An 11,814-nucleotide genomic window follows, 5' to 3' on the forward strand; every position below is an offset into this window, starting at 1 on the left:
CGCATGAGGAGATGTGTTTTGATTGTGCATTGATTTGGCATTGTGGCATTTCTCCCAGTAAATATTCCTCTATTTTCTGTGTGTCTGATATAAATTTGAATTTGGGGTGTATGTAAAATGCTTGCGTTGTTCTCTGTCTGTCTCTCGTGTGTTGGAAGACTGAACGCAGAGCGACCTCAGATGACGTTAACTTCTCTTACTGCTGAGAGGAGGTTCAAATCCTCTACTTGAGTAAAAGTACAGTTAACCTTTTCTAAATATTACTCCACTAAAAGTTGAAGTCTTCAATTTAAAATTCTACTTGAGTCAAAGTACAAAAGTACCTGCTTTTACTTATACGTAAGTAAGTAACAAGTACTATTAGTATGATTCTGAGTGTTGCTGACAAACTTAATTCAAAAATAAAGCAGGCAAACTTTCCTATTTATTAAACGATGTTATAAACAGGTTTCAATAAAATGACACTTATGTGTGTGTCTGAGTGTGTTAGTGTGTCAGTGGTGGATGAAGTATTCAGATCCTTAAGTAAAAGTACTAATACCACACTTACCACAAAAATACTCCGTTACAAGTTAAAGTCCTGCATTAAAATGTTGCTAAAGTATAATCAGGAAAAGTAAAAGTACTCTTTGCAGAAAGTAAAATGTCACCTGACTGTTGTATTATATATCAGATTATTATCTTGCCTCCTGCATTAATGTAAAAGCGGGATTTTATTGCTGTAGTTGTTGAGCTGGAGCTCATTTTTAATCGTTTAGTATCAGGGTGCCTGGAAGGACCGACTAATGATTATTTTAATCATTGATTAATCTCCTAATCCATTTTTTAAATACTGAAAATAGTGAGAAACGCCGCCACAGTTACCCAGAGCCCAAAGTGACGCCTTCACCAGGTTTTGTCTACACAACAGTCCAAAGCTCAACATCATTACAAATAAATTCAAATATTAAAAGGAAAAGCTGCAAATGTGAAGCTGGAACCATGAAATGTTTTTATATGAAGAATGTCTTAAACCATCAGTTGTTGCTGCTAAACTTTCTGTAAACATATCAGCTGTGGTTGTATAAAATGTTTTGTAGTTTAATTTATAGCAAAACATATTTTATAAACTCTTCATGTCTTTAGAATGTTAAAATAAAAATAGTGAAGTCAAAAGTACAATATCTCCCTCTGAGGTGGAGTAGAGGTAGAAAGTGGCATGAAAAGAAAATACTCATGTAAAGTACAAATACCTCTCATTTCTCTAAAAGTACAGTACTGGAGGACACAACTTAACATTCAGCAAATCATTCAAGTTACAGTCAGTGAAAGTCTCATTATTTCAGACACATTATTTATGGTCGGCATGTTTCAGAAAGGGCCATTTGTCGTGTTCACATTCAGTAATAAAAACAGTTTGCTGGCTGGCAGTGGTGGAAGAAGTACTCTGCTTTAGTAAAAGTAGTTACACCGCAGTGTAGAAATACTCTCCTACAAGCAAAGGTCATGCATTTAAGAACAAAAGTATTGGCATCAAAATATAGTTCAAATACTCAGAATGCAGAATAATGTATATTTTGTTATTGGAGTATAATGATTGATGCTTTAATGCTTTCACTACTTTAATGCTGGTAAAAGGTGGATCTACTTTTAATAACCTTTATGTTCTGCTGGGCAGCTTGTGAATTTCCAAACGGGGATAAATAATAAAGTCTTAACCTGTAGTAGTAATAATTTTAGTATAATGTATGTAATGCACTATAATGTAGTGCAGTAAACGGTACAATATTATATATATTAAATATGAGTAGAAGTATAAAGTAGCAGAACATGGAAATACTCAAGTAACTCATTTTACCACCAATAATACGGGTGTCGCCAAGTCGACCAGAAGTGAAATTTGAACCTTCAAATCGGTGTTTGTCAAAGTGCTTTGATGCTCACTGAAGCTGCGGTTTTCTTAATAATTAATGCCCGTTTTTGTGACCTTCAATGAAATGGCCGCTCAGTACGGAGTGCCTACAGGGTCATATGGTTAACCGAGCGCACGGATTGGTTCCACTACATCTGCGCAGTAAGTAGCCAACATTACTGTACATGTTGATATTTAGGGCCAGAGCATGAAATGTGAAAGGACCCTGTTGAAGCTGAAAAAAATCTTCTTTCTGCCTATGAAGTGCATTTTTGGCGACCTAAACATACTCAAACTCACCCAACTTTCCAAATGTGAAAGTTTACGTGTCTTATGGTTTTCGTGTATGGGAGTGGAAAAATGGCTTGCTAGCGCCCCCTACAGAGCAGCCCCCAAGCCACATTTCATCCAGATGTTTTGAAATTTCTGTGGCAGATGGATCGAGTAATATGTAGCTGCAGTTTCAGGACCGCAATCCTAGAACCGGAACTGCATTTGTAGGACCCTTGTTTACTTTGATACTGCCAGCTAGCTGGCTAGTTAGCTAGCTATGTCACTCTTGACAGACCCCCGAAGCCAATTACCCTCACCACAAGCATCACAGGGTGTTCCTACACACCAAGTTATTGGTTATATGCATGTTCACTGGTTAAACCTACAGCTGCTGGCAGACAGAGTTAACCACCTCCGTGTTGCTGTGCATTACCACCACCACTCCACTAGATGGCGCTGTCGCAAAAGAACTACGTTCCTAGAACTGCCAGGTTTGTGGGGGTCCTGAATCTGCCAACCCTTCTGTACTGCAGCTGCATAATATTGGATGGATCAGGTCCAGACCTACAAAAACAGCCTCCTGGGGTGATGCCCTAAACCCAACAGGAACTCTGCCAGTTTGAATCTAAAGGTCATTTTTGGCAATTTTCAGGTTCCGTACTTTAAAGGTCTGCTGCTAGAAAATTAATCCAATCAACTACAAATTTTCACTGTACAATCTAAAGGCATTGACGATGAAAAGTTGTGCTATCTGTGAGTTTTCGTTGAAGGGCGTGTCGGTGGCGTGGCATCGAAAATTGCTATGATTCGCCAAGAAACAGGAAGTTGTTTTAACTTCAATGTACATGCTCACATTTGCACCAGACTTAACAAGTGTGATGTTTGAAGAGTCCCACCCTGAACACATCTACATGCCCATATTCACACAATGTCATTGCGCCACCTGCTGGCAACAGGAAGTTGTGTGAAAATCATTTACATTAAATTTTCCACACTGGACATACTGGGAATAACGTGTAATTAGCAGGTGCGCTCTTGCGCCACACGGGGAACACGGGAAATGACGTTTAACTCCCTTGTGAGGCGTCCAAAATGCATGTCCCACAGATACTGTTCCTATCACCAAACACGTTTTTTTCCCCTGGTGTATGACCATGGGGGGCTTCCGTACTTCTATGACAGCTGGGGCGAGTTCAGCGCCAACAAAACGCTTATTTCAACAGAAAAGGTGGTGCCTTGAACACCCTGTTGTGAACGCAAGCGCGCTGATTTTTCCTGCCTTTTTAACCCCGATGTGTTTACAAACTTGTCGCAGCTGGTTGGGTGTGCTACCCAATCAGCTGCCACGCCCACCAAACAGGAGAAAACATACCTTAAAGCCCTGCCGTTCAATCTCAGAACGCTTTTAAGATTCAACTTGCTAAAAGTTACACATGTGATTGACGAGCCAGGCAGCCAATCGGCAGCCTCCTCAGCTGAAGTGCGTTGAGCTGCGGTTCCTCTAATGTCCACTAGATGCTGCTGTGGATAAACTGACTGCATTGAAGTGAATGGGGAAAACCTCCCACAGTTTGTGACAGGACAGGTTCTGCTCTCTGGAGTTTGTTTCAAAGCTTCTGATGTGAGTCTGAGGGCAAAGTGTGAAAACCATTGTTCCATTAAGGATATATTAAAGCTGTGTGTTTGATTGACAGGTCTGGAGCTCCGTCAGTTGCCGCTCGGTCTCTTTTTTTTGCCCAAATTAGGATTTCCTGGCTTCAGTGTGTGAAGCAGAGAGCGTCCACAGAGACAGGTTTCACGCAGACCGATGGGAGTTTGGATCAGCATCAGCGGGTCCAGAGGTGGCGTCTCCCAGCTGGAGGCTCTGATGTAACGTCCTGAGAGAGCTGCACGTCAACAGATCTGCTTTTTTAAAAACACAGCCTGAAGGTAAAACTGCAGAACAAACAGATCTAACAACAACAACTCTGCAGCTGCTGCTTTCTGGTTTTTATTTTTGAAAGTCTCTTTTAGCTGCACATCCTCTAAACTTTGCATCTCTGCTGATCGTTTTCTTTTTCAAACCCTCCGTCGGTCCTTCCAGGCAGCCGTTTGAAAGATGTCCAAACAAAGACTTAAAACTTTAATCCATCACACTCAGCATTTCAGTTAAGTCTCTATATGACAGGACTTTTTCCACCTTTAACCCTTCAGTCAAGCCCAGATGGGCAATTAGAAACACACAGATGTAAATCAAACAAACTGCAGGTATCATCCTTTATCAAGCTGCTGAACTCTAAATCTTAGTCCAATAGAGCAAAGTGCAATAGCTTCACCAGCACTTTAATTCTTAGTCACTTTTTAAGATGTCGTATTGTCTGCGCAGTCAAACACGTATCTCATGTTTTAAGATGTTGATTTTAAGCTGATTTTATGATGGTTCCTTTCTTTGTGTTATGAAGCTACAGGTTGAAGCTTTGTGCACAAGACAAATATCACAATAAAGAGAAGGACATATCACACAAATCTCAAAGGAGAAGTAAAAACACATAAGTGCACTATGTTTTAGTACCAGTAAGATAAAGGCAATATTTACCTGATATTACCTTTACTGTTGGAGTTTAAAATGGATTTGTGAACAATATTTGAGAGCAATAGGCCTTTTGTGTACATAGAGAAAGTCTTAGATCTTTGAGTTCAGCTCAGGATGAATGGGGGAAAATATAATAATTTTGTTTAGTGTATATATTTACTTTGCATTGCATGTTTTCTTTTGGTCCAATTAAACCTTTCATTTGTTATTTAACATTTCTTGTTGCAAGCATTTTTAACAAATGCGTTTAGAAAGTGCTGGAGTCTCCAGTGTAAATGACACCGATGCAAAGCAGCTAAAATCAAAGATGCTGCAGGATTTCTTCCTCGCTCACTGACTACAGCTGTACTCAAGTAAACCGCTCCAACTTTATTTATAAGCACATTTAAAATAATAAGTAAAAAATAAATAACTACAAAAACAAATCCGACTATAAAATAGCAACATACAAGTTTCAAGCTGGGTTAAAAGCCGAGGACGTAAACGAGGTAACGTAAATAAAATCTTTGTAATAAAAAAGTGAAAAACAAAACTTTATGTTTAAACCTAAGTTGCTTAAATAATCCTTTTTCCAAAACCTAAGAGAGGTTTCTGGATGAGTGGATTAATTACTCTTTAATATGATCTCAGTGGATTCTGTACGCACACTTTCCTTCCTGCACCAATCTCCTTAATTTTGTTTTATTATTTGTTTGGTGCGAGTCAGAAATCACCTGTAACACACCTGTGTGATGTTTGAGCTGTTTGTGCTTCACGTGATATCAGAGGTGTTGTAACGGTCTTCAGGTGTAGCAGCTCCACAGTAGCTTTGTTATCCTCATTATCATCAGCTTGGCCTTCCTTTTCAGTGTAATTAGTGCTGAGCTGCAGCTGTGAGCGACGGCCCCGGGGGGCCCCCGACTGACTCCCGCAGGCCCACGCTTAGTAAACACTCGGGTGAGTTCAGCACTGTGCGGGTGGATGAGCTGGTACAAAGTGTGTTTGTAAAAAACCCACAGAGAACAGCAACAGTACAAAAGTCCTCTTTACTCGAAGCTAATTAGCAGGTGAAAATAATTTATCAGAGGTTCTTCTCCAGGATATATGTAGACTAGCTTGGTACAAAGACTGGAAGAACGGGTAAACTTCTAGCCTAGCTTCATCAAAAGAAAGAAAATCAGAACCTGAGCCTCTCCAGTGGATGTACAGAAAGATAGTTGGTTCAGGTTAGCAAAGAGTTAAGTTCAGCAGCTTCAGGAAAAGCTTCTTGTTAAAACTGGATAATTTAGTAAGAACTAGGGCATTATCAATTAATCTGTCGTTTATTAGGTCCACAACCCAAATACACTCAGTTTACCGTCACAGAGGAGCAAAGAAACCAGAAAATATTCACATTTAAGAAGCTGGAATCAGAGAACTGAACTAATCCAAGCGATTAATTTTATAGTGAAACTTTAACGACTAATCGTTACAGCTCTAGTGGGAACATATTAAACAGGTGAAACGACTTGTTATAGAAATAACAACCAGTGGAAACTCAGCCTGGACTAATAAATATATGAAGTAACTGTGTCTGTGAAGGTTCTCAGTCATCCAGGTCATAGTTATCCAAAGAAGTTTAAAGTCGAGGGCAACTTGACTTTAAACTTCTTTGGATTAAATAATTGTACTTTTTGATTTTTGTTGTTCCTGTATTTATAATTTTTTTTAAATTTCACATTTGATACCTATTAATTAGTTGTTTTTTTATTTATTTATTTTTTGTCTATTAATACACACACACACTTACTGTTTTTTTATTTTTAATATTTATTTATTTTTATATAAATTTTTTTTTTTAACACAAACACACTGTTACTATTTTAGTTACGTTGTTTAATGAAATGTATGAAATTAACGGTTCTTTTGTAATTTATTTGTAGCTTTGGCAATATTGTTGTTTTGCGTTGATGCCAATAAAGCTAGACTGAATTGAAATAAAAGTCCTGAAGTCTTGTGTTTTGGTCCCGTGCAGTTATTCCTGACATATGTTTGTGCAGTGTGTCCTCTCTCCAGGTCTTTGTGATGAAGAGGAGGACGTGTGGATCAGATCCGACTTAGTGGGCCTCACCTGAAGCTGCTCACCTGTCCTCTAACTTATCTTTTAGAAGCTCTTCTGTGCACACGACTGTGTGAAGGATCTCTGCTGAGCTTTCTTTCATTTGTTTCTTGTTCAAAGGGTTCTTCATCATCCGAGTCGCGGCTCTGAGTCTGCTGTGCAGATTGTAAAGCCCCTTGAGGAAAATTGTGATTTATGATATTTAGCTGTATAAATCAGAACTGGCTTCACTTGTAGGACTAATCGTGGCCATGGCTGTGCTGTGATTGTTGTATTATACATAACAGGGAGCCACAGCAGCACTGGCTGCAGGCTCAGCAGCAGGTCATGTGGGAGACCTGGTTGTCCTGGAGGAAACTCTCTGAGGGAAACTGAACACGCTGACTGAAGAGCAGCTGCGGGAGGGAAGACCAGACGCCCGGTGCAGTCTGAAGAAGAAGAAGACGATGGCGGAGCGTCCAGCAGCAGCAGGAGGCGACATCAGCCTGCAGGACGTCCTGAGAGGACGGACAGATGGAGCTGAGAGGACCAGCTCCTGCATGATCCGAGTGTTCGTCAGCTCCACGTTCACAGGTCAGAGCAGTTTAAACTCCCTGATTATGGTCTCAGGATCCAGGAGTGCTTCTTCTGTCTGCAGTGGGGCTGCAAATAATAATAATGTCGATTATGTTCTGGAATAATCATTTAGTTGTTGGGTCCGGAAAATTGTGAAAAATGTCGTTCAGTGTTTAAAATAAAAACCCCAGAGGTGACGTCCTCAAACGTCTTGGTTTGTCCACAACCCAAACTATATTCAGTTTACTGAGGAAAGAAACCAGAAAATATTCACATCAGAGAATTTGGAGGTTTTTTCTTTATAAAAGGGCTCAAAGCGAATAATCGATTATCAGAATAGTTGGTGATTAATTTAATAGTTGGCATGTGCCCGTGTGTGTGTTGCACTTCGCAGGAACGTCAATTAAAGGGCAATAAGATTGGAACATGTGAAAAAACAGGGGTTGATGTGGTTGTAGAAAATCACATTCTGTAAACCTGTGAGAAATTTCTAAATCTGTAGAGAAGATGAGACATAATGTTTGTTTTTACACTTCAAAGCAGGGCTGAAATTTGCACTTGTTAAACATGTAAGTTTTTGGATTTTATTCTGCAACCACATATTTTCTACATGTTTGTAACCCCTCTGGAGATCATTTACCAAACTCAAGACTCTTATCGATCCTTAAACCTTGACTAAAATGTGAAGCGTACTTTATTTTCAGTGTGATGAATGATACATGTTTCAGGAGTCTTAGATTAGAAACCAGTGGCTGCCTGGAATTATAGGAAGAAAACGTCAGAACGTTTAAACACTAACGTGGTTTGAAAAATGGTTCCAGCATTTGTGACAGTAAGTCACTATTGAAATTACAATGTCAAAAGTACATATTTCAGGCATTGAGATTTTTTAAGGGCCTTTTTCAGAAACTTACAGGTGTGAAAGTTGTGGGAGGATGTGCAGCACAGATGAGAGGTGATTTGGTGCCAATATATTCACTAATGAGCAAGCTATTGAAATTATTCATTTGTAATGTGCATATTTAAGAATTTAATCAATTAATTAATTAATTTTCATGTTTACAAACTTACAGGTGTGAAATGTTTGAGGGTGGTCACTAGTTATATTAGCAGTGGTTTGAGATTTTTATGTTGAAAAACAAAAAAGTTATTGAAGATTGAAATGGATGTGTTGCAATTTGCAGACGGTCCCTAACTCCCCCTACAGCAACAGGTGCATTTGACAGACATTCAGTGCATTGCGCTCTCAACTGCATCCTTATCTTCAGTGATTTTGAGGTGATCACAGCTGTGAAACTTCTGCCTGAATTAGCTCTCCAATATATCCCAAAACTGGAAGAAATGGAGATTTTGACACGGAGATATTGAAGGTAACAGGCGCGAAAACCGACGAATGTCGAATATTAAACTAACTTCACCCAGGTGCGGCAGTTAAGTAGTAAATGAGCTCATTCAAAACACTGGACGGGAATTTAAATTTCACCGCACCATTGTCTTAAATAAACGTTAAAATAATTAGTCTGCATCTTGACAGGTTTGGATTTTTCCTCAATTATGGATCATTTTTAAGTTTTCTATATACAGCTTTGTTGTCAGATAAACTGTACGTCAGGCAGCAGACAGGATGTTTTGAAAACAATTTCGACTAGGCTTAATTTAGTAAGATAAATGTTATTGCTAGGCAACTGAACCCCGATTTGCCCCTGGCGGCTGTTCCGCCAGTGTATGAATGTGTGTGAATGTTAGTTTCCGTTTGAGCACTTAGGCTCAGTGTATGAATGTGTATGACTGGTGAATGCAGATGTACTGTAAAAGCGCTTTGAGTGGTCGAAAAGACTAGAAAGGCGCTATACAAGTACGGAGCATTTACATTTACATTTAAAGTAGTGAGCGTACAGCTTGTCTAACAGTGTAAAGTAGTGAGCGGACAGCTTGTCTAACAGTGTAAAGTAGTGAGCGGACAGCTTGTCTAACAGTGTAAAGTAGTGAGCGGACAGCTTGTCTAACAGTGTAAAGTAGTGAGCGTACAGCTTGTCTAACAGTGTAAAGTAGTGAAACAGTGTAAAGTAGTGAAACAGTGTAAAGTAGTGAGTGTACAGCTTGTCTAACAGTGGAAAGTAGTGAAACAGTGTAAAGTAGTGAGCGGACAGCTTGTCTAACAGTGGAAAGTAGTGAAACAGTGTAAAGTAGTGAGCGGACAGCTTGTCTAACAGTGGAAAGTACTGAAACAGTGTAAAGTAGTGAGCGGACAGCTTGTCTAACAGTGGAAAGTAGTGAGCGTAAAGTAGTGAGCGGACAGCTTGTCTAACAGTGGAAAGTAGTGAAACAGTGTGAAGTAGTGAGCGGACAGCTTGTCTAATAGTGTAAAGTAGTGAGCGGACAGCTTGTCTAACAGTGTAAAGTAGTGAGCGGACAGCTTGTCTAACAGTGTAAAGTAGTGAGCGGACAGCTTGTCTAACAGTGTAAAGTAGTGAGTGTACAGCTTGTCTAACAGTGTAAAGTAGTGAGCGTAAAGAAGTGAGCGTGCAGCTTGTCTAACAGTGGAAAGTAGTGAGCGGACAGCTTCTCTAACAGTGTAAAGTAGTGAAACAGTTTAAAGTAGTGAGCGTGCAGCTTGTCTAACAGTGGAAAGTAGTGAAACAGTGTAAAGTAGTGAGCGTGCAGCTTGTCTAACAGTGGAAAGTAGTGAAACAGTGTAAAGTAGTGAAACAGTGTAAAGTAGTGAGTGTACAGCTTGTCTAACAGTGGAAAGTAGTGAAACAGTGTAAAGTAGTGAGCGGACAGCTTGTCTAACAGTGGAAAGTAGTGAAACAGTGTAAAGTAGTGAGCGTGCAGCTTGTCTAACAGTGGAAAGTAGTGAGCGTGCAGCTTGTCTAACAGTGGAAAGTAGTGAAACAGTGTAAAGTAGTGAGTGTACAGCTTGTCTAACAGTGGAAAGTAGTGAAACAGTGGAAAGTAGTGAGCGGACAGCTTGTCTAACAGTGGAAAGTAGTGAAACAGTGTAAAGTAGTGAGCGGACAGCTTGTCTAACAGTGGAAAGTAGTGAAACAGTGTAAAGTAGTGAGCGGACAGCTTGTCTAACAGTGGAAAGTAGTGAGCGTAAAGTAGTGAGCGGACAGCTTGTCTAACAGTGGAAAGTAGTGAAACAGTGTGAAGTAGTGAGCGGACAGCTTGTCTAACAGTGTAAAGTAGTGAGCGGACAGCTTCTCTAACAGTGTAAAGTAGTGAGCGTAAAGTAGTGAGCGTGCAGCTTGTCTAACAGTGGAAAGTAGTGAGCGGACAGCTTGTCTAACAGTGGAAAGTAGTGAGCGGACAGCTTGTCTAACAGTGGAAAGTAGTGAAACAGTGTAAAGTAGTGAGCGTGCAGCTTGTCTAACAGTGGAAAGTAGTGAAACAGTGTAAAGTAGTGAGCGTACAGCTTGTCTAACAGTGGAAAGTAGTGAGCGGACAGCTTGTCTAACAGTGGAAAGTAGTGAGCGTAAAGTAGTGAGCGTACAGCTTGTCTAACAGTGGAAAGTAGTGAGCGTGCAGCTTGTCTAACAGTGTAAAGTAGTGAGCGTACAGCTTGTCTAACAGTGTAAGGTAGTGAGCGTGCAGCTTGTATAACAGTGTAAAGTAGTGAAACAGTGTAAAGTAGTGAGCGGACAGCTTGTCTAACAGTGGAAAGTAGTGAAACAGTGTAAAGTAGTGAGCGTACAGCTTGTCTAACAGTGGAAAGTAGTGAGCGTGCAGCTTGTCTAACAGTGGAAAGTAGTGAAACAGTGTAAAGTAGTGAGCGTACAGCTTGTCTAACAGTGTAAAGTAGTGAGCGTACAGCTTGTCTAACAGTGTAAAGTAGTGAGCGTGCAGCTTGTCTAACAGTGTAAAGTAGTGAGCGTGCAGCTTGTCTAACAGTGGAAAGTAGTGAAACAGTGTAAAGTAGTGAAACAGTGTAAAGTAGTGAAACAGTGTAAAGTAGTGAGCGTGCAGCTTGTCTAACAGTGGAAAGTAGTGAAACAGTGTAAAGTAGTGAGCGTACAGCTTGTCTAACAGTGTAAAGTAGTGAGCGGACAGCTTGTCTAACAGTGGAAAGTAGTGAGCGTAAAGTAGTGAGCGTACAGCTTGTCTAACAGTGTAAAGTAGTGAAACAGTGTAAAGTAGTGAGCGTGCAGCTTGTCTAACAGTGGAAAGTAGTGAAACAGTGTAAAGTAGTGAGCGTGCAGCTTGTCTAACAGTGGAAAGTAGTGAAACAGTGTAAAGTAGTGAGCGGACAGCTTGTCTAACAGTGGAAAGTAGTGAGCGTAAAGTAGTGAGCGGACAGCTTGTCTAACAGTGTAAAGTAGTGAAACAGTGTAAAGTAGTGAGCATGCAGCTTGTCTAACAGTGTAAAGTAGTGAGCGGACAGCTTGTCTAACAGTGGAAAGTAGTGAAACAGTGTAAAGTAGTGAGCGTGCAGCTTGTCTAACA

At 40.2% G+C, this 11,814-nt stretch overlaps 1 protein-coding gene across 1 annotated transcript in view; it reads left to right on the forward strand.

Annotated features, from left to right (window-relative positions):
- Positions 1–3,646: 3,646 nt before the first annotated feature.
- The window catches only part of LOC123957331 (NACHT domain- and WD repeat-containing protein 1-like), a 16,503-nt gene continuing 8,335 nt past the window's right edge, over positions 3,647–11,814 (forward strand). The window contains exons 1-3 of the mRNA XM_046030024.1: positions 3,647–4,093; positions 5,585–5,672; positions 7,101–7,386. Coding sequence (XP_045885980.1) covers positions 7,260–7,386 — 127 coding nt within the window. The 5' untranslated portion in view covers positions 3,647–4,093; positions 5,585–5,672; positions 7,101–7,259. The remainder of the gene's footprint in view (positions 4,094–5,584; positions 5,673–7,100; positions 7,387–11,814) is intronic.

This window comes from Micropterus dolomieu, linkage group LG19 (genome assembly GCF_021292245.1).
Source record: "Micropterus dolomieu isolate WLL.071019.BEF.003 ecotype Adirondacks linkage group LG19, ASM2129224v1, whole genome shotgun sequence".
NCBI classification, from domain to species: Eukaryota; Metazoa; Chordata; class Actinopteri; order Centrarchiformes; family Centrarchidae; genus Micropterus; species Micropterus dolomieu.